Source organism: Pseudochaenichthys georgianus, chromosome 14 (assembly GCF_902827115.2).
Source record: "Pseudochaenichthys georgianus chromosome 14, fPseGeo1.2, whole genome shotgun sequence".
Taxonomy (NCBI): Eukaryota; Metazoa; Chordata; class Actinopteri; order Perciformes; family Channichthyidae; genus Pseudochaenichthys; species Pseudochaenichthys georgianus.
In genome coordinates, this window is record NC_047516.1 from 24,970,021 (window position 1) to 24,997,851 (window position 27,831).

At 41.4% G+C, this 27,831-nt stretch overlaps 1 protein-coding gene across 6 annotated transcripts; it reads left to right on the plus strand.

The window, feature by feature from the left end:
• Positions 1-72: 72 nt before the first annotated feature.
• thoc2 (THO complex 2) lies at positions 73-25,109 on the plus strand. 6 transcript variants are annotated; one of them, XM_034098430.2, is made up of 40 exons: positions 73-270; positions 2,130-2,185; positions 5,228-5,319; positions 5,472-5,523; positions 5,673-5,743; positions 6,052-6,173; positions 6,270-6,403; positions 6,698-6,858; positions 7,064-7,156; positions 7,260-7,415; positions 7,564-7,736; positions 7,929-8,124; positions 8,217-8,255; positions 10,572-10,702; positions 11,454-11,555; positions 12,597-12,681; positions 13,216-13,309; positions 13,412-13,492; positions 13,588-13,684; positions 13,827-13,944; positions 14,043-14,222; positions 14,361-14,525; positions 14,762-15,037; positions 15,198-15,339; positions 15,745-15,789; positions 16,091-16,248; positions 16,646-16,774; positions 17,159-17,290; positions 17,398-17,582; positions 18,800-18,975; positions 19,127-19,229; positions 19,400-19,785; positions 19,995-20,053; positions 21,526-21,561; positions 22,760-22,891; positions 23,065-23,131; positions 23,217-23,362; positions 23,530-23,603; positions 24,158-24,204; positions 24,292-25,109. In XM_034098430.2, the coding sequence occupies exons 1-39, from the start codon at positions 206-208 to the stop codon at positions 24,183-24,185; spliced, it is 4,737 nt and encodes a 1,578-aa protein (XP_033954321.1). In that variant the 5' UTR covers positions 73-205; the 3' UTR covers positions 24,186-24,204; positions 24,292-25,109. The 6 variants fall into 6 exon arrangements, with proteins under 6 accessions (XP_033954321.1, XP_033954323.1, XP_033954322.1 ...); XM_034098429.2 differs by having other exon boundaries at positions 74-270; positions 24,295-25,109; XM_034098432.2 differs by lacking the exon at positions 24,158-24,204 and having other exon boundaries at positions 23,530-23,615.
• The last annotated feature ends 2,722 nt before the right edge of the window (positions 25,110-27,831 follow it).

Below are 27,831 nucleotides of genomic sequence, written 5' to 3' on the forward strand. Positions count from 1 at the left end.
GTCTTTTATCCCGTTAAAATAACCGTTTGAAAGAAATTGGACGATACGGAGCCCTCTAGTCCTGGAACACAGAGTACCGTACTAACAAAGCCCTCAGACAACCCTCAGTGTCCCACCATGCAACACTGAGCTAGCAGCTAACCACCACATTTGACCCTGTGTGTGCCATGAGATGAATTAGACATCCGGGCTGTGTGTATGGAAGATGGCGACACTTATCCTCCCTGGTGAATGGATCAAAAACTGGGAAAAATCTGGAAAACACGAGTTGTGAGTATGGCTGAACTTCAACACAGTGCCAGGGGTTACCGTGGGTTAATAGCAGCTGACTGATATAAACAAACTAAAAAAAAATGCGTAGCTAATATTGCAGTTGAGGCCAATCTTCTAAGTGTGGTCTGGGGCTAACAGAAGCGTTAACGTTAGCAAGCTACACAAAACACATTTCAAGTGGCTTGCTAACGTATATCCACGTCGCTATTTGGAAAATATTCGGATATACTAAATATTTGCAACTAGACAGTATATACCCTTTTCTTGAAATTTAACTAGCTAACGTTACCTGCATGCTAGCAATTTTACTAGCTTACGCTCTTGATTTGTAAACACTGGCTACCAACGCTAAGCTAGTTAGCACCAATGTAGCACACTCACCAACTGCTTCGATAGATTCAGGATTTGTAATTGCATTGCATTTGATGCCAACAGTCATGTAGTTACTTGGCGTCATTTCCCAACACACAACAGAGAACAGGTGGCGGATAAACACTTTATAGCCAGAGTTGTGCACAGTAACAGTAATGTTGTAGTAATCAAGTGGAGGGAAACGACTAAGCTTGATATAACGCTATAGCAGTTAGCGAGCGTTAGCTGCAACATTAGCAACGGTGTCTGATTGTCTTGTTGGATGTTGTTTTGCATATGCATGGCAGCATGAAAACGAAATATGCCATTTCATGTTTTTTATTTGAACTTCTGTTCAGAAAGACTCTGCTCACACTTAACCTTGTTAGCTAACGTTTACTTTAATATAGATACTTGTGTACCCCATCAGTTAGCTTACGTATTGACCATGGTATGACGTTAGCTAACTCCAATGTCGATACAAAGTTATGCAATTTGTGCTAACCATCAGCCAGCATTAACTTTATGGGCACAGCGGGAAAACCACCAACCCATCCTAACACCTGGCAATCAAAACTTATGAGAAAATTGTCGTGTAGCTATATGATTGTGTTATAAGGGAAAATGTCGCCCTAAAGACTCTGTTTTTCTTGAGCTAATCTTTCATTTAAAGGCGGAGACACTAAAGGTGCCTATCCACTAAAGGTGCCTATCCATAGTGCAACCTACTATAAGTTGTAGGCCTTGAATCTTAAAGTAGGGCCTGCAGTAGGATGCACCAACTCAAACTACTCGATTGTTAGTCGTGTATCTAACAATTGTGTATTTAAGCAATTCATTTTGATACTTTATTGAGATATGCAACAAATAATCAATTGTAAAACATATGAATTGAGAAATAACAAAACACGTTTTCAAACAATGTACAATATTCTCCCTCATGCACATTCTCAGCTGCTGGGCAGAGCTGAGATGCACCTGTAAAGTAATCCAGTAGCCACTAAACATGCTTAATAAATGTTATGTTGAGGAAATATATACCTTCATATAAAACTATTAAATAATTTCAAGTTAAATTGTGTTTTTTTTTTTTATCACAACCATTCTAACAATATAGTGATATTAATCAATAGTACGATTTAATCATTGTGATTACCAGAGTCAACTGAACCACTCTGTTTGACCTCAGGTTCCTGACACACAGCTGTCAGTTTGGTGGTGTTGAGCATCTCAGACGGAGCGATACATGAATAGTAGTTCTCTAGCAGCATTAGTTTTTTTGTGGAAGCCATTGAAGCGGCACATCATATCTGATCAGTGGCCTTCTTTGCTAGTTCTTTGAGACTTTGAGTATTATTTTTTCAGGAATTAATTTAATATGCTAAGAAAAAGAAATGTTAAAAGTTTAATGATATACATTGTGTTAACTAAAGGAAGATTCAATGGCTATGGTTTGTCATGTCTGTGTTATCTAACTGACCAGAATTATTTTATTTTTTTCATAGTGTACAACTCTGCAAAGACCTTACAGAGAAAACAGACCATGGAAGTGAGGTTAGAGGTAAGTTGACATTTGAAAATGACCTCAATTCTGTAACACACTTGTTTTTAGTTTGTCTTTTCAATTAGGGATGCTCCGATCGATCGACACCCGATACTCACTCTCTACCGATCGATCGGTGCTCTCTAAACATGCCGATCGCGAGAGCAGATCGCATGACGTAAAATACATGACACTTTTCTCTGTGTGCGGCAAAACAAGCTCGCCAAAATGGCTTCACCGGTCTGGCATTATTTTAAGGTGTCCGAAAAAGACAGTAAAATAGCGGAATGCAACGTGTGTGTGAAGCAGAAATCCTGCAGCTCCGCCCGCCGGACCGGTAAACGGGACGAAACACACAAGAGTTAGACCTAACACACTTAGCTATTTTATCTACCTCTGGAACAAGCTAAACTAGTTATTATCCGATCACCTTTTTTTGCTCCCGATCCGATTCCGATCATTTGATTTTGACAATCTGCCGATACCGATTTTTACCGATCTTTATGCAATGCATTAAGAGAAAAAAAAGGTAACAGATAACGGCTGGTCATCCAACGCGATGAATTCAGCTATCTTGGCTGTTATTTTTTTGGCCTTTTCACTGTTCTGGGGCAGTTTCTCTTTCCTTTTAAAAGTCTCTGAAAGTGTCAGTTGTTTCAGTGCCGTTACCTGAGTGGCCGCTGTGTACTCGTTGTGTTGTTGTTGGTGTTTGTTTCTCAGGTAGCGTATTAGATTGGTCGTGTTGAACGTAGCTCTGTTCTTTCCACCACGCGGAACCTCCGCCTTGCAAACATTGCACCTGGCTGTTACGGCCCCTACACACGGCGGCGTGCGTTGCCGCTTGGCGGTGGGCGTGTCTTGAGCTTGGGGAGTCAACGCGAGCAACACGACCAACAAACAATCACATGAATGTCCCGCCCCGGACATACAAAGCAAAGCATTCATGCTACATCCATGCTGGCTAAATATACTGTCTATGCTTGCTAGCTGTCCATTCAAATGAAGTACACTGGATATAAACTCCCCAAACAAGCGAAAACCTACCAGTTTCACCCACTGTCTCTGCCACCTCCCCCCATGCCTGGCTCCTCCGGTTTGTATCCCTGTATGTAAAGAGGGACTGGTCATATAGTACCGGGTGATTCCCTACCGCAACGATAATTTTCTCCTCCATTTTTTGACATATGGGAAATAACTGCGGTCTGGCTCTCCCAACATACACCCGGTTTGATTGGCTAGTGCTTGTACTGTCAGATTTTCATACGAGGGATTTGATTGGCTGACGCCTCCGTCGAGGCGGCAAAAGTAGAACATTGCTCTACTTTTGCAGCGAGCACCTCGAGAGAAGCTACGCTTTGCTCCCACAATGCAGTTCTGCGAATCGTGACGTCACCCCATTCAAAGTGAATGGGCAGAAGCGTTGAAGCGGCAACGCACGCCGCCGTGTGTAGGGGCCCTTACACTGCCTTCGCTTTCAATTTTATAATACTTCCAAACTCCTGACATTTTCTCTGTCCCGAGTCACCAGCTGAACGTAGCCTCTCGTTAGCTTACTGCTACTATTAGACACTGCGCCCACTCTGTTGCCAGATTTCAGAGAAATAAGCAGCCAGGTCTATGAAAACAAGCCCAAAGAAAGCAACACATTCATGATGTTGTGTAATTTTAAACCAAAACTAAGTCCTCAGCATGACTTTAAAATAAAAATATTTGTAAAAAAAAAAATCCTGATCCCCGATTTTTTTCTTCCGATCTTTTGAAAATCACGTGATCGGCTCCGATCACGTGATCGGATCGGGACATCTCTTGTTATTATAAATATATTTATCCTTCACTGTCGGGTCACTCATTACTAGATCAGTGAGCTGCATGAGATACTGACAGGCTGTCAGGAGAGAGGAAAAGAGAGCGCTTCCGCTCATTGATTGTTGTTTGTGGAAGCTCCAGTGAATGAGCCCCATTAACTGAGTTTAAACATCACTTTAAATGGAAGATTTAAAGTGATGTTTAAATCTTCCATTTAGGCCCCGCCCACTCGATCGGATCGGTATCGGCCGATACTGATTCCGGCGATCGGCCCCGAAATTGGCGATCCGAGCATCCCTACTTTCAATGTACCTTAACGTCCCTGTTTTAAATGCACTCATGGAAATGGTGGTACTTTGATTTGGAAAACAAATAATTTAAACAAATGAGTTTAAGTGAAACATAAAATATATAAAAGAAAAGTTGAAATATAACCTTTGTAATAAATGTAAGGTTGGAATGTATATGTTGGAAACGGCTGTAGTGAAAGTAGATATGTATAGATCTAATGATGCACAAATATCTGCAATCTGTAAATGAGCACAACTTAGTTCATTATAATCACAGGCTGTTTTTTTGCATCCGAGGGAACCCTTAAATCATTCATCACCCTAATTAGGTACAAGTAAATCTCCTATAAAGAATATTCTCTTAATTATTTATAGCAGTGATAAATGCCTCCAAAAGCCTGGTAGTTTGGCAGTTTTTCCTAAGAACTTTAGTTTCCCTATACATTGCTAATACACAACACATTATTGTTTTATTTGCCAGTTTCTAAAAATACTGCGACGTTGCAGATACCTTTTTTTAAATATCATTACATTACTATAATATATTATGTCATAGTATAATATTATGCAATTACAGTCAAGCTGTGACTTGCATATTTGTTGTTGTTGAATGAGACCACACCACATCTTTGTTCTTGCACAACTATACACTTAAGCGTTAATGCAAACTAGGATGTTTTAAATAAGTCATCATAATGCAGGCACACATGAAAATTAAGTTGTTTTACAAAGCATTTGTTATGAAAACCTATCCATGGCAATACAAATCTGTTCTCTACTGCCTTTCTGTTAATGGTGCATCAGTGACATTCAAATGTTTTTGGCTTGACTTGCAACGATGAACAAATTCAGCGTCTATTTTTACCTAGCTACAACAGACCTATCCACTTATATTTGATATCAAAGAGTGTTTTCCTGTCAGCTCAGTTTAAGATGAACTGTGTCTGGTCTGTTTCCCCCGCAGACATACAGGCTGCCTTATACGAGCTCTGTTGGCAGGTTGTACAGGGGAACCTGAAGTTGGATCTTGCAACCTGCGTCCTTGGGGAGATGATGGTACCAATGCTTTTTGTTTCAGTGTTAAAACAATGTCAAACGCACAGAATTATCTACGCTGTTATTTGAAGACACAGCTTTTCTTCCTTGTTCATATCTTGCTTTTATTCCATCTTAATTATTCCCTGCATGCGTATTATTTATTTTTTCAGGAACTCCGAGATGACATGCCATCAATTTTAGCAGATGTTTTCAGCATACTAGGTAAATCCAAGTTTTTATTTTAAAAATGGAATTATTCTGAAGTACTGCATTACACTTAAGTCTAAAGTAGTATGTATAATAAAAAAGCTATTAATGTTGCAAACTTGTCAGACTCGTCTTAATGTTTTTCTTAATTATATTCTTCACAGATTTAGAGACTAGTGCACTGGAAGAAAAAATCAAACGTGAACATTACACGTCACTTGTGGGAGCATGTTTGGTAAGAATAACTTCCAATGTTTTAATATATTTGACACTTCATGCAGTTGGACTAGAATACTAGACTACCTGAAAAAAATGTTATGATCAAAATACGAGTGCTTGTATGATTATGCATTTCTCTTCATTGGCACTGTTGCAACACAGTTACACACTGAATGGGTTATAGTTTAATTTGTATTTAGAATGAAGACCATAACACTGTTCATAGGGATTGTGATCTCATTTGACCCAGGTGCGTAATGAGACTGCCTGATTAAATAACAACTAAAACAAATAAATAAGCAACTTGATATCTTTCTATTTCAGTTTTTTGTTCCGGAGGTCATCCTGAAAGAGAGGCTGGATCCAGAAACCCTTGAATCTCTGGGACTTATAAAACAAGCTCATCAGTTCAACCAGAAGATTGTTAAAATCAAGACTAAACTATTGTGAGTCGAGTGCACCATTAAGTACAGATGCAGACATACGCAAATACAAAATGTGCTTTTCAATTTTTTTGTTAAACCTGTGTTTCTTCTCATCAGTTACAAGCAACAGAAGTTTAACTTGCTACGGGAGGAGAACGAGGGCTACGCAAAACTAATCACCGAGCTCGGCCAAGACCTCTCGGGCAGCATCACCAGCCACCTCGTCCTGGAGAGCATCAAGTCCCTCATAGGTATCTGGCCTGTCTCTTTCAGGATGACTTAATTGACTGTGGTTCTACTTTGTCTTGATTGATTTTAATCTCTTTCCCTCTGATCACTTAGATTTAACTTTGACTCCGATATGGCAGTGTTTTTTTTCACAGAGATTTCACTCCCGCCAAGAAAAAGCTGATACTCCCTCTTATACTTTAAATTTGGTGGACTCTGGCCTCAGAAGCACAGAGGACAAAATAATAACCTGTTTTTCTTTTTGAAGCCCCACGTGACTCACTGTTTTCTGATGGATCTGTTTTTTTTCCCTGCAGGATGTTTCAACCTGGACCCCAATCGTGTCCTGGACATAATCCTAGAGGTGTACGAGAGCCGATCTGACCAAGATGAGTTCTTCCTGTCTCTCATCAAGTCCTACATGTGTGAGCCACTCACCCTTTGCCACATCCTGGGCTTCAAGTTCAAATTTTACCAGGTACGAATTACAAGAATATGTTAATAAATGTGCTGTGCTCTACTGGGCTAGAATGTGCTCAATAGCATAACATTCCTCATTTATTTTCTCGTCTGCTTTTGTCTTTCTAAACAATGCCAAACAATAATAATTATTGCATTAGTCCAAAAAAACTTTTATTAGATTTTCTAATGGTAATAATGAATTATATTTTGTCTTTATTCAGGAGCCCAATGAGGAAACCCCAAAGTCACTTTATCACATTGCTGCTGCTCTGCTTCACCATAACCTGATAGAGCTGGAAGATCTCTACGTACATGTAAGAAAGAGGAGCAGATACTCGTCACATTAGTTTATATATGTAGAACTCATTTGTTTTTACTGAAATATTTGGTCTTTCGTTGCCTCTCTTGTCATTCTAGCTTATGCCAGTAGATGCCACCATCGTAGAGGAACACAAACGGGATATCACAGAGGCCAAACAGATTGCCCGCAAGCTGGTCATGGTGGTGTTGCCCTCGGAGAAAAGTGAAGACAAAGACAAGGAGAAAGAAAAGGAGGAGGAGAAGAATGACAAGGTATCAAAGCATGTGTGAAAATATAAGCCTGTTCTGGAGGAATGGATGGATATTTAGTGCCTCTGCTGTGACTGCTTTACTTATTGTTAATCCTTGACATTAAAAAGTACAAAGGCACTCAGTTGCTGCTCTTTTTCTGTGCTCACAGCCCCCTGATAACCAGAAGCTCGGTCTGCTTGAGGCGCTTCTACGGATTGGAGACTGGCACCACGCCCAGAGTATTATGGACCAGATGCCGTCCTTCTACGCTACATCTCACAAAGCCATCGCGCTGGCACTCTGCCAGCTTGTGCACCTGACTGTGGACCCTCTTTACAGGAGGTACTGACTTTTCTTTTCATATTTCACCTTCTGCGCAGTATGTTGTCTGACCAGCAAGCATGCACAATTACCTCTTGTCACTAGCTGGAGCTGTCATCTTCAACTTCTACTAATGCCAACATTTTATGAATGCAAATAAGAAAGCTACAAAAAGAAAATGCAGGCTCTGACAAACAGGTCTGTTCTTCGCAGGTCGGGCCTCCCTAAAGGGGCAAAGGGGCGTGTAATTCACCCACTGAGGAACAAGCGGGCCCCTCGGCCTGCAGAGAACTTCGAAGACCTGCGCAGGGACACATTCAGCATGATGTGCTACCTGGGCCCGCACCTCTCCCACGACGCTATCCTCTTCGCCAAGATCGTGCGTCTGGGCAAGGGCTTCATGAAGGAGGTACATAAGTGTCACCACACAAATGTTACATCTGCACGCAAGCCTACATCTCCTTTTTCCAAAACTCATATTCGGTGTTGTTTTCTTCCCAGTACCAAAGTGAAAACAGACCTGATGCCCGAGAGAAAATGGTAGGTTGAAAACCAATATCTGACTAACGCTGCTACAAAAAGAGAACTGTAGATACTAGGGATGTGCATCTCCATCACTGAGGCCGATGCGATGCGCATCTCGATACGTTGCCACGATACGATGCATTAACGATACATTTGAAACACCAGGCGATACGATACGATTCACCCCTGTTGCGATACAGTTCGATACGATGCGATTCAACACGATGCAAAAATAATGATACTCCAATATGGACGACAGAGGATTTTTGTTTTATTCCTTATATGCAGCAAATCATACATTTAAAAAAAGTGCTTTACATATTTGGTACTGCACATCCCATCATGCCGTTTATTTTGTTACCTTTAAAAGCTCTCCAGAGTACAGTACAATTGTATAACACCTCACAGTTAAACAATGTAAGAATGCATTGCTCATGATTAACAATGTGCAAATAACAGCTACCATAGTGCAATGCCATACAGCTGCCAGCCTGATGTGCTTAACACTCATTCATAGGCTGACTCACCAGTGAGCAGAAAGCAGTGGGTTCTATATGAACAATAAAGAACACAAATAACCTTTCACAAACAGGTATTTCATAACTGCTTACAGTGAGGAAGACGTCTTTCTTGAACAATCCGAAGTGTTGCCAAACGTTTGATTTGTAGGTATTTTTCCTTGCGCTGTGTTTCTCTTTCTCCTCAACTTCCGTCTGTGTTGATAACTGAGACTCTCGGCCTCCGTAGTGGCGAAGCAAATATAAAAGATCGTCTCTGCTGAGCGTTGACAAGATGAGGGGATTTTATATGAATGAATCGTTTTTTTACCGATGCAAAGACGCTACGCAATCGATGCATCGTGAGTTCAACCCGGTTCAACCCAAACTGTAGCCGATGTGCACTCTTTCAACCGGTGCACTCGCATCTTGAACGTTTATGCCGGTGCACCAATGCGAATCGGTGAATCTTAAAGGGATAGTGGAAATTGAACCCCAAATAGTTTCGTTTTAACTTATATACAAGCATAATTACGTACCAAAACAATCACACCTGATTTAAAAAATATATAATAATTGCCTTACGCATGTTAGAAGCACTTTATTGCAGCTTCCCCGAACTTTTTTAGAAACGAAATGATCGAGTCAGCCAAACCGGAAGTGAGGAAAACTCAGGAAGACGAAACAATAACAAACCATGGCGTCTATGCAGAATGAACGTGGAAGGGCAAATATACCAGACAAAGAAGAAGGATTGTACGAGGTATCCAGTGATGATAGCGAGTCAGAAACATCCTCTCGGCTTTCCTGCGAAAATGTAGTTTTAGGAACTGAATCTGAATCCGGTTCAGTAAGCGACGATGGTGAGAATATTGAGCCAGACGATGGACCATTACGTCCTTATTTGTTCGAGCCCGAGGTGATGGAGTTAGTTCACGGCATGGGCAATGGCGAGGATGACCAGGACCAGGCGCCAGATGATGCACCCCTACGCACAAATAATCTTGACTGGTAGGTCCCTAAGCATAGCTCACGCTAGGCGCTATATTATATATTGCAAAAGTTGGCATGCATGCACTGTAGGCCTATGGCTATGCCCGAGGATGACTGCATGTAGGGTACATTTCATAACATACCAGGGTCAGGTTCACATACATTATCTTGTCACATTTATTATTGTATATGTAACAGCCTTATGGGCATTAATTACATGAATACATTTAAATGAATTGTATACTAGCATGATATACAGCTAGAGCCAATCGGTCTTTTGACGTAGTATGGTCCTAATCCTAGGCTAGCCAGGCTGCCTGTCAAGTGTAGGCTGTACTCACAGTACTGTTAGTCTATCATGTCTATATGATGACTGTAGTGTACACATTCGACACCGTGTACCGGATTATCGGATGACGAGGCCTCCGGTCGCCTAATCGACAGGCAATAAATGGCGTTGTACACAATGGTACAGGCTAATGATGCATTAAATCAGCCAGAAAACATAATAAAATACTCGTGCCTCGTCCAATGTTTGTGCCCGTCTTCCTTTGTTTTCGTCATCACCCGAAGATTCCCGAAGTATTTCGTTTCATTGAGAGGGCGTGGTCGGGAGCAGTAAAATTGAAAATAAAATGAAACTAGGCGCATGAAATAAAAAAAAATTGTTTATTCTTATTTTTAATAAAAATACATAAGTTAAACCCAAAATTCGCGGATTTCCACTATCCCTTTAACATCTCTAGTAGATACGCATTATAATATATGCACACATGGATGTGACAGGTGGTCATTTTGACTGTAAGGACCCAATTAATGTTGACTTTTTGCCCTTTTGCAGGAAACTCTATTGAGTTGTTTCCTGTGCATTGCAGACCAGGTGCTACTCCCTTCTCTTTCTCTGATGGAGTGTAATGCTTGCATGTCTGAGGAAGTGTGGGGTCTCTTCAAACTCTTTCCCTACCAGCACAGGTGAGATACACACACACACACACACACACACACACACAGAGACTCACTCTCCATGTGGCTCTGTTTAATTAAGCTGTCGGGTAGTAAACCCTCAGGCACCGCTCCAGGATGCTGTTTACTAGCTGGCAAGGAGTAGGGCACACAATCACACTGAGCTCATCAAGCCGTGCTTCATAGTTTGAAATGTGTGTGTTGTTTAGCAGACCATCTTTCCTGCTCTCGCACCATGTTAGAATTCTTTTTTTAGGGGTCTAAATACCGCTTAGTACATCACTGATGAGCAATTACAACCAAAAAGGTTAAGCTTTCTTTTAGTTTTCTGTGTCCTTTTGTCACAGCTAATAACATGATTATTTACTAAGTACAGCAGCACTTTGTAGATTATACAAGACCATGTCAATGCTGTCAAAGCAAGGGTTTATTGTCAAGTTAAACTGGACATGTAGTGCAGTTAATTTATCCTCTAGCGGTGTCTTGTGTATTATCCAGTGGTTTTCTCTTTGTGCTGAATTTGAATGCATCTCGCTTTTTAATTCCTTTACATCGCCTTTCTCAAAATATGACGCACAGCAAATGATTTTATGTGTTTTCAGTTAAGGAGTTTTTTATTTAACTGACTGCAAATGAGTGGAAATTAACATGCCAGCTGCCATGAAGAAAGTCTGTGGATTTATTATACTGCAAAGTGCCTTATTCTGAATGCTCTAGAGCCAGACCTTCTGTTTATTGTGCTTCCTCTATCTTTGCTCAGGTACCGCTTATATGGACAGTGGAAGAATGAGACGTACACAAGCCACCCACTGTTGGTTAAAGTCAAAGCTACGACTGTGGAAAGGGCCAAATACATCATGAAGTAAGTTGTTTTGCAGATCCCAGTGTACCATCATTGATCCATCGTCTGTCTTTGTGTAGCTTCGGTTATCTTTTGCTGTCTCCAATCCAAATACGGGGCTGTGTCTGGTTGTTTCAAATATGTAGCTATTAGTTTCCCCAGCTGTCGTGCTCTGTTCAGCAGACCGGTGCTTTACTTGGAAAAGAGAAAGTAAACCTTGAATCTATGGGCCGCCTTTCCTATCCATTCAATTTGCTGGTCCTCGCATAGTGACACATTTTGGACAATAAATTCAGCTCTCAAAACGACACTATCAGCAGAAATTCGCTATCATCAGTACATCAAGGCCATTCCTTCATTGTTGTTGTTGTTGTTGTTTTCTAGTCCTTCTGTGGGGCAGCCATTGAATTTGCCAGATCATTCTACTTGCAGACAATTTAGCAGCAAATAGCAAAACTATTAATATATTGAAATTCTTAAATAATCTAATTGAATCAAAAGTCACTCAATTGGTTTGACTTGATTGAATAGTAAAGACATGTCTTAATGAACCACCAGACACGGAGACAGTTTCATCTCCATAAGACCATTAAACACCCGAGCTTGCACTATTTGTAATGTTGTTTTTTTATATTTATTCTTCTATGTTTTGTAAATTGCTGATGATACTGTTGAGGAACCTGCGATCTAAGTTTTCATACATTACATAATTAGACCCTAGTTTTGTATATGTTATGACAATAAACCTTTGAATCTTGAATCTTTGAATCTAATGTTTTTTTTCACCATCTAAGCTAAGATGTATACAAAATAGCTCTTTAGTCAAACAACACACAGACACAAAAATGTGACTTGCAAACCTGTGTTTCTGTGCTGGTGAAGTTATTATTCTAACGCTGTTCTGCCTTTGAAGAAATCAGTGACTTTTATCTTGAACTGACAACCGTAACAGCATTTCCCAATTGCTGTGAAGCTCACAGAAGTGACAGTCTTGGCTAACAGCGCTTTCTGCATCGTCTTGTTTTTAATCTCCTGTTTCTCTACTTGTTTTTTTCTCCCCAGGCGTTTGACCAAAGAGAATGTGAAACAATCTGGAAGGCAGATTGGAAAGCTGAGCCATAGCAATCCCACCATCCTCTTTGATTATGTGAGTTTATTTTTCTATGACTTGTCTATTTAAGTAGCATTTTGAATAAACAGCATACGAAGACAGATTTGGCCAGAGACAAATAATCAGTGTTTAACGGCATGTGCTCCGTATAGCTAATGCATTTTCTGGTTATATATCAAGCTGAATGAATCAAAATAAATGACTATAATATTATTATTATTATTAAGTGTCCATCAATGTCCAATTGTATTTGTAGAAGTTCTAAGAAATGCAATTACAATATTGAAGATGCACCAATGAACATTGTTTTAATATAAATAATCTTGGCAAATGCAGAATTCGTAGGACAATTTAGATTGGTCGATCTTTTTGACCGCATCCGCAACCAACTTGAGCCGTTATTCCAAACTGATCTGTCGATGCACATGAACTAAAAGGATGCGCACATGAACTAAAAAGATGCGCAGATGTGTTTGGCCTCTCAGGCACGCAAAGGGATAGTGTCTGTTGTAATGTGTTTACCTGTAGTTATTGATGTGTTCTGCTCTCCTCTGTCTTGTTATTCATCAGATGCTGTCTCAGATCCAATGGTACGACAACCTCATCGTTCCAGTGGTGGACTCCTTGAAATACCTCACATCCCTCAACTACGATGTCTTGGCCTGTATCCTACTCTATATTTCTGTGTGTGTGTGCGTGTGTGGCAGTGGGATGTGAAGGTCTTCTTTCCATTTTCTAAGTTGTTTTTACTTAACTCTGCCTTAAGATTGCATCATTGAGGCTCTGGCTAATCCTGAGAAAGAGAAGATGAAGCACGACGACACCACAATCTCCTCGTGGCTTCAGAGTAAGTGGCTTCACACTTAGCGTCCAGCAGTCACATCATGTATTTGCTTACAAAGGAGAGAATCTGACGTGCACCTCTTTGTCTTTTTATCCCAGGCTTGGCAAGTCTGTGTGGAGCCGTGTTCAGAAAATACCCCATTGAGTTGGCTGGCCTTCTTCAGTATGTCACCAATCAGCTGAAAGCAGGGAAGAGGTAAGAAGCTCCAAACGATAAATAACAGGGTGACCGGTTTGCATTGGTTTTATATTATACCTTTGTGTTGGGAAGAGTACAAAGTGGTTTTATACACCCCATGCCTGACAATTACTTCAATACGTCCCTCGTCTTTCTGCAGTTTTGACCTGTTGATTCTGAAAGAGGTGGTGCAGAAAATGGCTGGCATCGAGATCACAGACGAGATGACCTCAGAGCAGTTAGAGGCCATGACCGGAGGGGAGCAACTCAAAGCTGAGGTAAATGGACTCGACTGCAGTGATCATATCTTGATGCAGTCTCCTGAGCACTTACAGTGCTGAACCTAAGCTTACATCATTTATGTCTCTGTCAACAGGGTGGCTACTTTGGTCAGATCAGGAACACTAAGAAGTCGTCACAGCGTCTGAAGGATGCGCTGCTGGACCACGAGTTGGCCCTGCCTCTTTGTTTACTCATGGCCCAGCAGCGAAATGGTGTGGTTTTCTTAGAGAGTGGCGAGAAACATCTTAAACTTGTTGGCCACCTCTATGACCAGGTATGCAACCTTCTCTCAATATATTAATGTCGGTTTTTTTTTACGTTTTTCTTCCTAAACAATTCAAAGTTCCTGAATTCACACTCCACCCACCTTGTATCAGAACAATCTCTTTTTCTCCTGATTGTATTCCTGCAGTGTCATGACACGTTGGTGCAGTTTGGTGGCTTTCTGGCCTCCAACCTGAGCACTGAGGACTACATCAAGCGGGTTCCCTCCATTGACATCCTTTGTAACAAGTTCCACACTCCCCATGACGCTGCCTTCTTCCTGTCTCGACCAATGTACGCCCATCAGATTCTGGTGAGTGAAACACTGCGTCAGAGCGCGGTTGTGCATTTCGTCACGTTTCTGATATTTCTTCTTAATAGTCAAGACAATGATCAGGTATACATGTTGGTTAGATTTTAAATGTGGAGCTTCTGATTTGACTTTGACTATTCAACTCCCTTAAAGCTGAAACTATTTCAAATCAAGACAAGCACAAGTTTATTGATTTGGAGAAAATGGAGCCCTCATGTGAAGCTCTCTCCACACAGTCTAAATACGACGAGCTGAAGAAAGCAGAGAAGGGTAACCGGCAGCAGCAGAAGGTCCACAAGTACGTGGCAGCGTGTGAGACGGTGATGACTCCGGTGCATGAGGCCGTAATGTCTCTCCATCCGGCCAGGGTCTGGGACGACATCCGCCCTCAGTTCTACGCCACCTTCTGGTCCCTCACCATGTACGACCTGGCCGTGCCACATTCTGCCTACGACCGCGAGGTCAACAAGCTCAAGGTCCAGATCAAGGCCATCGAGGACAACTCCGAGATAGTGAGTACTTCAGACACAGCTGTTTCAAAAAGGCAACTCAAATCATTCAATGCAAAGCAGTGCAAGATTCAGTGATTGTATAAGAAATGTAAAATATTCTGACAATTGTATGTTGCTGTCAATGTATTTATTGTGTGAATATTCTTTCATCCCAACGTAGCCCATGAATAAGAAAAAGAAGGAGAAGGAACGCTGCACCGCCCTGCAGGAGAAACTGCAGGAGGAGGAGAAGAAGCAGCTGGAGCACGTCCAAAGGGTTCTGCACCGCCTCAAGCTGGAGAAAGACAACTGGTTGTTGGCCAGTAAGTATTCTGGTTTTGCTGCCAATGACACAATTGATGCATCTTACTCTGCGTATGGACCGTCTTCCACAATACTGTGAAGAACACGGTCCTTCAATAAGAGTATGATTAGTCTTTGAAGTACATTTATACACCTTAACACACATTCAGCCACATTAATTACAATGCGCAGGTCCGGTTCCTCCCGAAAAAAATATACAGCAATTAAATGAATGGAATTAAAAGAATACTTCACCCACAAAATGACAATTTGTTTATCAATTACTCGTGTTACCTTAAATTTGTACAAAAATGTGCTCACTACTTACTGAACACATACATTTTGTTTGTAAACGGATGTTCTGATATAGTTTTGCAATTCATCAAGAATTTTCTCCGTTTTTGTACTCATCATTCACCTTGGAGGCATGCAAGAAAAACAAAGTTTCCAAGAATTCAAAGTAACAAAGGGTGAGTAATTAATATAAAAATGGTCATTTTGTGGGGGAAGTATTGCTTTAAGCTTCCAGAAGGACAGAACCAATGGCTAAAACATGTGGTTGTGCACAATGTTCATATATTTTACAAGCAAGAGAAGTTCAGTTACAGTCCAGACACAATAAGACTATTAATGTAGTTAAGGGACATCGAGGCAAGGCTGGTCATGTCATTGCCATGATCACAGTGCCGATGTAGGGGGTGAAACAAATGTCTGAATTTAAATAACCCATCTGTCTCTGTTATTAATACAACTTTAAATTCTTACTGACAGAATCCACAAAGAACGAGACCATAACAAAGTTCCTGCAGCTCTGCCTGTTCCCGCGCTGCATCTTCTCCTCCATCGACGCCGTGTACTGCGCCCGCTTCGTGGAGCTGGTCCACCAGCAGAAGACGCCCAACTTCTGCACCCTCCTGTGCTACGACAGGGTAAGACGCGCATATATATCTCCGTCTTACAGTGAATGCAACTACAATTCATTTTCAAAGCAGTTTTCCTCAATAAGAAAGGAACAACATATTGACTATGTGGTTAGGAAAAGGACTGTAATCTGTGCAACACAAGTAGAAGGGTCAATACTCTGATACTCAATATTTAGTGGTTTAACAACCCTAATAAAAGCCTAAAAGGGACCTTCAATAGCTGCTCGATCATTAAGACTATTTGTGTAACATTCAGTCAGACAGACTCCCAAAGGAGTGCAGCTCTAGGATATTGAACATCACATCATTGAGTTACTATCTGGCAAGATATATGCAGACTTTTTAAAGATGTTATTCATACCTTGTTTTGAAAGCGTACGCACTACATTGTGTCCCCCTGCAGGTGTTCTCCGCCATCATTTACACTGTGGCCAGCTGTACGGAGAACGAGTCTCACCGCTACGGACGCTTCCTCTGCTGCATGCTGGAGACGGTGACCCGTTGGCATAGCGACCGTGCGATCTATGAGAAGGTGTGCATCTCTTCCTGTTCTCTACACCTGTCACTTGCATGCATCTTCTTTTGCACTTTTCCTGGCCGATTCCAATATTTGGAAAGTCTGCCTAACCCTTTTGTTCTTATCTTGACCCATAGTTTGTTTACTAATAAATGGTTTATATTCTCTTCTATTATTTTGTTATCAAAACCCTGTTTTTGGAGTTAGTCGAGGGCTTGTTTGGAAATCCCAAGCTTTATATCTTCATTCATGCTACACATCTTCTGCCATCACACGGCATGCGTCTAACATCTGATATATCTGACCAGTGGCAGATCTATCGGTGCATCTCTACATGCAGCATTTTGTGCTTAACGAAGAGCTGGGAGTAAGTTGTTTCTTGTTTTTGTGTGATCATAGGAGTGTGTAAACTACCCTGGCTTCCTGACCATCTTCAGAGCGACAGGCTTTGACGGCGGGAACAAAGCAGACCAATTGGATTATGAGAACTTCAGGCATGTGGTGCACAAATGGCACTACATGCTGACTAAAGTGAGCTGCTCTTCCTTTTAAATATTTGTCTTCCATCTAGATATTGGCAGTTGAATTCTCATTGAAGGTGTGTTTTGTGTTTAATCATGCCCTCTCTCTCCATCCAGGCCTCAGTTCACTGCCTGGAGACCGGAGACTACACCCACATCCGGAACATTCTCATCGTGCTCACCAAGATCCTGCCCTGCTACCCCAAAGTCCTGAACCTCGGCCAAGCGCTGGAATGCCGAGTCCACAAGATCTGCCTCGAGGAGAAGGACAAGAGGCCAGACCTCTATGCCTTAGCAATGGGGTAACGCAGCGCTGTGTGCTGTTCAGCTCTCTTTACTTTCTCTCTACTTCTTGAAGTTTTGTTAAAGATATCTATCCGGAGACCTATGAGGGGATAGTGGTGACTGTGGCAAATGTTTGAGTTTCATTATGTTAAGGGGTGGTCAGACAGTCTGTTGAAGTTTTTAACAATTAACAAGATGGCTGCCTGTGTGTTATATTTGTGTCTCTAGAGTGGACATGTTAGACCATTTTTCTACAGTCTATAGTTCAGCCTTTGAGTTTCGATCAACCGTTATAGGGCAAATCAGTATTACTTGATATTCTTAGATCTTTATTACATAGATACTAGGGGTGTAACGGTACACGTACCCGTACCGAAATTTGGTACCGGTGAATATCACCGGTACCAAAAGAAAAAAGACTGAAGTGCAAACCCAACTCCCGCTAGCATGTAGCCTCCACCACTCGCAAAAAGTTCAGACCGAGCCAAAGCTATTACAAAGGCCAAGTATCCTTATGTTGCCATGTTAGCAAAGCGCTACCTGGCTGTATCTGCTACCTCTGTCCCTAGCGAGAGGGTTTTCTCCACAGCAGGAGACATTGCTAGTGCCAGCAGATCTGCCCTTTCGGCAAGCAATGTGGACAAGTACATCTTTCTTTAAAAAAACATGAAAATACAATGACAAGCAAGTCCTAATGTCAAACTGGCTGCTTAGGTACTAGTACAGTAAAGTTCATATACAGTTTATTTCAGTTCATCGAAAAGCTGCACCTTAATGTTTATTTTATTATATTTTATATTTATTTGAGTGAATATTCATAGTTTAATAATAAATAAAAAACCCAAAACTAATAGTTTATGTTTTGTGAGTACTAGAACAGTACAGTTCAAATACAGATTATTTCAGTTCATCGAAATGCTGCACCTTAATGTTTATTTTATTATATTTTGTATTTATTTGAATACATTAATCACAGTTTAATAATAATTTAAAAAAAACAAATGTTATGTTTTGTGAAAAAATTTTCTGCTGTACCGAAAACGAACCGAACCGTGACCTAAAAACCGAGGTACGTACCGAACCGAAATGTTTGTGAACCGTTACACCCCTAATAGATACTGATCACGATGCAGGGATGGGGGGCCGGGCTTAATTTACTGATTACCCATGTCTCTTGTATTTTTTATGTCAACTTTTGTGTGTGCATTGTGCAAACCCTTTATGCATCTTGCAGTTATTCAGGTCGCTTGAAAAGCCACAAGGCGCACATGGTCCCTGAGAACGAGTTTCACCACAAGGAGCAGCCGCCGCGCAGTGCCACCCCCGCCAGCCTGCAGAACGGCCCCGGCAGCACGGGCAAGCCCGTCAGCGGGACCAGCAAGACCGATGAGGGGACGTCAGAGGACGGTGGTGAGTGACCAGAACATGGATGCAGCACATAACCATTGAATGAATTCGCAAATAAGGGACCAGATAGCATTCGTGCCACCATTCCTAATCAGCATGCCAGTCAAATGAATAGCCTGTGTGCTCATACAGTTGTTGGTTTGATTCTGTGCAGATCGGGGCAAGGATAAAGTTCAGGGCACAACAAAGCCAGTGAACAAAGCCAACAGTGCAGCAGCCAAAGTGACCACCAGCAACGGGAACGGTGCTCTCAACAGGTAGTCATCCCAAGAGCTGCTTTCACACTTAACTGCCACAATTTATGTTTCTAAAAAGCATCAAACATACATTCAATAGTATTGCCTCTCTCTCTTGTTGCTTTTGCCGGTCAGTCTGTTTATAATGCAACCTTTCGAATGATGCATTTTGAACATTCATCCCTTTGCAGTACCAAAGCTGTCAAAGAACGGGACGACAAAGAGAAGAGCGGCAAGGAGAAAAAGGAGAAAAAGGAAAAGACAGCAGGCAGCACTCCTGAGACAAAGGCAGAGAGCCGTCGGGAGAAGCTGAGAGACGAGAGGCCAGGCAAGGAGGAGCGACCAGCACGTGAGGGTAAGGAAAAGACCCCCAAGGCAGACAGGGAGAAAGTGAAGGCCGAGGAGAAGAGCAGCAAAGACGACAAGGCCAAAGCCGGCAACGGGGAGCCTGCGGAGCCATCCAGGGAGCGAGACGCCACCAAGGAGTCCAAGAGCAAGGAGAAAGGAGAGCGGAGCGCTGTGACCGCGACCATCAAGTCACCGATTCCCAGATCAGAGTCAGCCGAATCTGAGAGGGGTAAGGGGCCTCGCTGGTTGTCAGTCCACACCTTTAACCCCTGTTGGACACTGTTGTTTTCTGTTGTGACATAGAGTCTGATGTTCTGTCATCTCTTCACATTTCAGTCTGACAATGTACTCGCCCCTACAACACTTCTGTCCGTCGCTGCTTTTTGTGAATGTTGAACGTGCAGCCCCATTAAAAACTATTTGTTTTTGTCTTTCTAGATCACAAAAGACGAAAGCTCGACAGTCACTCTTCTCCGTCCCACTCCTCGTCTGTTAAGGTTAGTATGGCTTGAGGAAGGCTGTGCCAGTTTCTTCTCTATCTGCCGGAGCGTTCCCTGCCGTTGCACATTCCAGCAGCCCCTGAAGATCACCGAGGAGAGTTGTCATGCAGGCATCGCATCTGGAACCCCAACCAAATCCATGGGAGTTGGAAAGCATTCCATGGACATCAGCATAATATTTTGCAGAATTGGGTGAAAAACCCCCCCAAAGACTTAGCCAAGAGAATATTGTGTATATAGAGTATTTTCATATTGAAATATGTATCTATTTTTATATTAATGAAAGCAGTCAGTGTGCCCTGGGAAGAAAGAAGTTTTCTACGTGTTTCTATATTCCTCGTGGATTTTTTTTTTTGCTTTTTGAGAATAATATCCTGAAGTAAAATGGCTTGCCAAATCAAGAGCTCTTTCTCCAGTGGCTGCTTTTTTCGTTGTTTTTTTTAACATCAGAAGCAGAGTTTTACTACTTGAAATTGTGCCCAAGATTTTCCCCCCTATTTTTGCGAGCTGAGAAGATATCCTGGTTAAAGAGATGTAACGTGTTTTACTATTGCCGTCGAAGTCCCTGGGTCCTGCACAGAGTCGAAAGGTGTCCAGCAGTCAGCTGATCGTCGGTCCCCCGTCTGTCCGTTTGTTAAAACGGCCTGCATGCTGCCGCTTCACGTCGCACGACGCCCCCCAAGTCAGAGGTGCCGGCCCCACAATGCTGCCCCCACAGCCTCCAGCCGTCAGCAGCAACAGTCGCACTACCTCCTGGCAAGCCACCAGCTGCTGAGATCAACTGAGAAAATGAATGTCGCAGTTTTGAATGAGCCAAAAATGCTGCTGAAAGTAAGCCTGCCCCTACAGAGAGAGAGAGAGAGAGAGAGAGAGAGTGAGGGAAAGAGCGGGTGAAGCCTGAAGCGTCTGGAGCGTTGCCCAATCCGCTGGGAGCTTGTGATGATAGGTCTTTATTGTACCCTTCCACCAGAGAAATAGGCCCTGTGTCTTATCCATTCCTGAACTGTAAGTGACAGCAACAGTTACCTATGTAGGGATGCAGCCAAGCACATAGGAATTAAGTGATTTGTCGCACACACACAGGCACACACACAGACACACACATTAATCACAGCACTTGCACTTTAGATGTATTGAACACCAGCTGCGCTGTAGACTTCTCTATACGATGCTGTCTGATATCACAGACCTGTCTGTAGTGCTATGGCTAGCAGTAATCTCATACATGCTCAGGGTTTTCTATTTTAAATATTGACATTCCAGATGTTGAGCTCATGAACTCTCCTTTATGTAATAACCTTGTCAAAGCCTTAGTCCTTGAAGGTCAGAGGTCAAGGGAGAAGTACGCTGTCGGTCCGGCCAACCCCCCCTGCCCCCTTCTTCCAACTCTCTACTGCTGTCTGACAACCTCCTTCCAAAACCCCCCCACCCCCCCACAGCTCATCTGTCATCTCCATTCATCCCCACAGGACAATAGCAACGAACCCAAGGACTCCACATCCAAGGTTTGCACCCACTCTGCACGTTCTTTACACTGTCTGTTTCCTGCTGCTGACCAAAAGTCATTTCAAATGTCTTTTCTCCACCTCATGTTTTTGTATCTCCACTTTTTAAAAAGCACTGTATGGATTGATTCACATGTCAATATAAGCAATTTGTTGGTTGTAAAAACCAAATCAAGTAGTTAAGACTCCCACTTCACTACAAGCAAGCCCTTTCTAATATTATATATTATCATTTTATTGAGTAGCTTACCTTTAAGGTTCAAGATGAACTTTGACAGTTCATTAAAGCCAACTTGAACAATACAGAAAAACACCAGTTTTGGGTTTCTTCAGGTTGGTCACAATGTTGAACGTAATAGGGGTTTTGACACTGACGAACAGAAAAGTAAGATTATTCTCTACCAAAAAGACCTAATATTTAGTAGAGACAGTTGTGTTTTAACTTCTCTGAACATCTTTACTCCAAACTTGATTCTGTTGGTCAGTGTCTATGTGAAATATGAATTCATGGTTTATTGTTGGACAGTTTAAACTTTAAATCTTACAACATGACAAAAGCATTTCATTTTTCACTGAATGCTCCGTTATTATCACAGTCACATTTATTATCACTTTATCCCACATCAACATCTTTGCAACACGTTGCTAAAACAACTGTACAGCTGCCTTTCATTATTTCGTCATTCATTATCATTACCCTGTTTTTTTAAATGTAGTATGATACATTATTGACAACTGTATAGAAATATATTTCAACTTACTATCTTGGATATTTAGTTTTGCTGTGAATTGATTCATCACGTATCCCCTGCGGAGTCCCGTTTCACAATCACAGTGGAATTAATACAATGCTTTCTAATAGTTAAATCCTTAGTTTGGACACATGGGCATGTTGTGTTAAGCTGTATGCTTCTGTCCCATTTCTGTGTGAAACGTTGTCCGCTTGATCAATACTGTGTTTGCAAATGTATTTTAAATCTCGGTAATATATATATGGTAGATATGTGCACGACAATATGTTGCCATTACATATCTGGAACTGCTCAGATGAAATGGTCATCTGGCACTTGTTCTTGATTTGACGCAGGGTGTTTATTTGTAAAACATTAAGATGAAGTGGCACTCTGTATAAATGCACTCCTGACAATATAAAAACTTTCATTATTCTCGTTCTGTTCAAATATAATTGCCTCCGCAGCACCACGCCAACTACAACTCAGTCTCCCGGTCCAAGAGCAGAGAGAGGGAGACGGAGAAGAAAGAGTCAGACAGCACACAGGGCCGCTCCAAAGAGAAGAAGGAAGAGAAGGAGCGCAAAGAGAGGAAAAGAGTCAGTACTGAACAACAGCATGTTTTGGGCAAATGTCCTCCTTTGGACCTTTTTCCTCCTTGTTCTAATCTTCTCAAGCCATTGTTCAGAGAGGATGGCGAGTGACGGTTTCATACAGCCTATGGTCAGGATGTCTTGTCCCCATCACTAATGTCCTGGTGTTTCTCTTTTAGGACCATCTTATCAATGAGCGAGAGCCGAGCCTAGAGTCCAAGCGCAGAAAGGACGAGAATGGAACAAGTATGTTTCTTTTTGGACAAATCGCATGTAAGCATTCGCCAGGCAAGTTCAGTTTAACAAAACTAACTCAATCTTCTCTTCTCAGATTCCTCCAAAAACAGCAAGAGTGAGAGTCCTTCCTGCGACTCCCCGCTTTCCACTGAAAAAGAGAAGACCAAAAGATCCAAATCTTCCAGCAAAGAGAAGACGGACTCTGTGAAACCTGAGCGGACATCCTCCGGAGGCAAAAAGGTGCGTGAAGTGCATTATTACTGATAACCTGCAGTCCAATCGTCCCTCCTCTAAAAATGAGTCTTATAGCTTTTATTGTTAATGTAAATGAATGCTAATAATTCATGCAGCTTTATTTCCATTACGTCTGTTTTCAATTCATACTTCGTTGTTTTCTTATTTAACAGGAGTCCAGGCACGATAAGGAGAAATCTGAAAAGAAGGAGAAGAGGGACAGCAGCGGGAAAGAAGAGAAAAAGCAATATCCTTAAACGTAAACCGCCATATATATCATTATTGAGTTATTTGTTCCGTGTGAATATTTTAAACTTAAAGGTCTTTTAAAATAGTATTTTTGTAACTTCACATGAACAGTTGGGGTTTCCTGTTTGTATATAGCTAGTTGTTTTGAACACAATGTAAACATTTGCGATTGAACATGTGTTAAGCACAGCCACTCGGTGTGACACTAAAAGCATCCTGAGCAGTTACTGTCAGAGATGGCATCTCATGCTGAGTAGCATCGGGCAGCCTGCAGAGAGGACTGTGCACAATCTGTGCACTTATCCTCGGCCTATAACCATTCAATGTCCCTAATTTGAGCTTTTAACTGGAGGCACAGCTCTGTCTGGCTGTTACTGCAGCCCGTCCTGATCCCACATGCAGTGTGAGGAGAAGCAACCATGTCCCTCAGACTGTTGTTCAGCAGCCTGACTGCTTAAGGGCTCGACTTAGGTCTAGAACAAAGCTGATTTAATTTTTTTACCATCAAAACCACATTTCATTCTTTGGATTTATTTCCCTTAACTATCATACTCATAAATCCTCTGACAAGCACAGATAATGTGCACTGATCCATGGAGGTAAGACACATACACCGTCTTTGCACACAGCTCTCAATACGACCCCTCTCCGGTCAGTGTCTCACGTTGTCTCTCTCTGATCCCCAGCAGAACTGGAGAAGCTGTTTTTATCTGCGAGGCATCTGCAACACCCCCCCCACCCCCGTGCTCCTGTTGGCTCGTACTCTCATTTCTGCCCGTGTTGTTTTGCTGTAAACTCCCGAGTGTTAGCTGTAGTTATTTCAACTTACAGAGCACCTCATTTTGTTTCCATTTCAGTATAAAGTGAACCCGCTGAAATGTTTTTGTTTTTATTATTCAGTACGGGCACAATGTGCTGCTCGATCACAATGTTATTATTCTGAGTAGAAACATGGTTACTGTATGGAATGATCTCTGGGTCATGTATTCAATAATCTCATGCTTGAAATATGTGTCTTTTTTTTTTTGTACGTTGTCAGGCTTTGCTTTTTGCTCGTTTTAATGGAGTTAACATGCTTTCCATACTCACTTACCTCATATCCTTTCGAGATACTTAGATATTTTTTATTTATTTATCTCCATCTTTTAATCCGAGTTAGAACGTAGACGTAAGTGAGGAAAATGATACAAAGGACCAGTTTGTATATTGTGTACAATAATAAAGAGGATAACATGGAATTCATATCATGTTATTTCTTCTTTTCTTTTCTTTTTTGATGTCCCTAAAGTCCTTTTGTGATTTTGTGTTAATCAGGTTTTTACATAATTTATAAAATGCCACTTCGACCTTGATTCAAATGTAGAGTTGTAAAGAAAAATCTGACAAAACAATTCTGACACTCTGTACTCCAAATGTTTCAAAATGTCTTTTGGAGATTTTATCTGCTGTACTCAATGAGTGTAAGCTTTTTTTAAAAACAATAAACGATAGTTTTCCTAGTGTGTCCCTTTGATATTGTCTCCTTCCTTTCCCTTCTTCCTTCCACAAACAGATCATTATCTAAAGAATATTTTTCAGCGGCTGTAATGCCATGAAAACAATCATCGTGTAGTTTGCCAAAAATGTTAACAAAAACAAAAGGGAAAAAGACAACATAAAAATGATATAGTATATTTTGTCAAAAAAAGTTGAAAAATACAACATAGTATTTTGAAAAAGAACAGGAAACGTAAAGTATAGTATGTCGAAAGAATCTGAAATCAACATAAGATGGTACGTTGAACAAAAACACAGTATAGCGTGCCGAAAATTCAGAATGGTATAGTATTTTTAAAAAATCTTAAAACCCGAAGAAGCATACTACACTGAACAAAAATATAAACGCAACACTTTTGTTTTTGCTCCCATTTTTCATGAGATGAACTCAAAGATCTAAAACATTTTCTATATACACAAAATAACCATTTCTTTCAAATATTGTTCACAAATCTGAAAAAATCTGTGATAGTGAGCACTTCTCCTTTGCCGAGATAATCCATCCCACCTCACAGGTGTGGCATATCAAGATGCTGATTAGACAGCATGATTATTGCACAGATGTGCCTTAGGCTGGCCACAATAAAAGGCCACTCTGAATCGTTCAGTTTTGCTTTATTGGGGGGGTCCGAAAACCAGTCAGTATCTGGTGTGAGGCTTAGGGTAATGTTGTGAATCGAGTGGCCCATGGTGGTGGTGGGGTTATGGTATGGGCAGGCGTATGTTATGGACGACGAACACAGGCCACTCGATTCACAACATTTGACGGCCCGTCCACACTACAGCCCAGCCCAGCGCAACACCTTCATCACACATGTTGCCACTTGTTTGTACCATATGCAAAAAACAAAATAGTATAGTATGTCACATTTTTCGAAAATATGCAAAAAATGACATAGTACAGTATAAACATATCACCAAAAAAAAGAATGACATAGGCTATAGGCCTATGACTATGTTGAAAATAGTAGAGGATGTTGAAAATGCAAAGTTGTGACATGAAACTTTATTTAAAGTGCACCTATCATGCTATTTTTAGGCAATAGCATAGGTCTCAGATATATACAAATATATAAAAAACATGTCTATGAAGTGTTTTGCTCAAAATACCAAATAGATCACCCATTCTAGCCATGCTTCATATCCCTCATTTCACTTCCTGTTTCAAAAGTGCTGATTGTGGGTATAAAGCTTTAAAAAGGTTAGCTCTGAGTGTTAGCGATGCTAATGTAAATTACACCGACCATATTACGTCCAAAACAGTCGGGCATTGTTTCTGATAGCAACTTTCTGATAGTGCCGTGGGTCCACATTTCCGATATTACGTCATATCGGACGCAAATCTGGATCAGCTCCGTTGTACTCCCGTTTTTGGAGATGTGGTTACGGCAACACACTCTCACTCCACAATCGTCCAGGAGCGACGTTTGGTCAGGGTCCCATGGCGTGCAGAGACTAGGTCTGTGCAATTAATCGTATTTTAATCGCGATTACGAGTATGGCTTGCGACGATTATGAAAACAGCATAATTGACAAAATACGATTATTTTGCTTGGTGCGCTTGTCAACACGTTGGACAAGCGTTACGTGATGCCGTCTCGGTATTATTTCAGCAGGTCTGCGCTGCCTGCACTATATGACAAATGCCGTGGGGAAGTTGAGAGAGATGTGGCTTCAGCTGACTACTTTGCTACCACAACAGACCTATGGTCTAGCCCAGGGGTGCCCAACCAGTCGATCGCGAGATGTGTCTAAAAATAGAACAACAATATTCTGTTTTATCGTTAATGTCCTGTAACATAATCTTCCTGTGCCAGAATAATGCACTTGAACGCATCAAAGCTTTGTGATTGGCCGGCGTCACCCCATGTGTCGGGGCGTGGCTGAGGGTCTTCAGTACAGGTGGCAATATTGTCACCTGCCTGCGCTCATCTCTGAAACCAGACCATGTAAACGGGCTGTTATTTCTTGCAAAAAATCTTTAAGAGATGACATGAGCAGCCCTACCAGCATTTGCCATGGTGGCCAAAACATTTTTATTTGGTCTTAAATTGTAGTTCAACATTTATTTCCCTTCTGGACCATGACAGTTGGCCAGCTTTCAATGTTTAACTGAGTAGAATATGTTGAATATGTTTTCACAAAAATGTTGGCTATATGTTAAGGAGTTTTCAGTAGGTTGTGACAGTGCACTGCATCATATTTGATTTAATTTATTTTGGTCTAATTTATTTTTTTAATCATATTAATAATATATGTTTAGTATGGTTTTGGAAGTGCGCTCCAACATATTTGTTGATCTTGTTTATTGGTAAAATATTATTTGTTTTAAAGTTCAATAAATCATCAATTAATAATCATCAAAATAATCGTGGTATCAATTATTGACCCAAATAATCGTGATTATGATTTTTGCCATAATCGCACAGCCCTAGTTGAGACGCTCCTAGGCTCCTTCAGCTTTATAAAGGGACTCAAATTGCTTTCAACTGATTGCAATGTATTCCCATCTGCGGCGGGATTTGACGCTCATGGAAGCACGGCATTCGTTTGTGTCGGCTGCCCTTAAAGGCAATGTGAGCGTCCATTCCCATTGGATAACGGAGAATTGTACACCCGGAAGTAAGTATTCTCCTTACTGTCGATTGATTTTACAGTGATATCTGCACTACTCATCGACTAAAAAACAC

What these genes read in the sequence shown, in the direction of transcription:
- thoc2 (XM_034098430.2), top strand. Translation starts at nt 206, where the DNA reads ATGGCGACACTTATCCTCCCTGGTGAATGGATCAAAAACTGGGAAAAA. An exon ending in GTGGACCCTCTTTACAGGAG is followed by an intron (nt 7,737 to 7,928) that starts GTACTGACTTTT and finishes TGTTCTTCGCAG; the next exon opens with GTCGGGCCTCCCTAAAGGGG. An exon ending in ACCGTGCGATCTATGAGAAG is followed by an intron (nt 16,775 to 17,158) that starts GTGTGCATCTCT and finishes GTGTGATCATAG; the next exon opens with GAGTGTGTAAACTACCCTGG.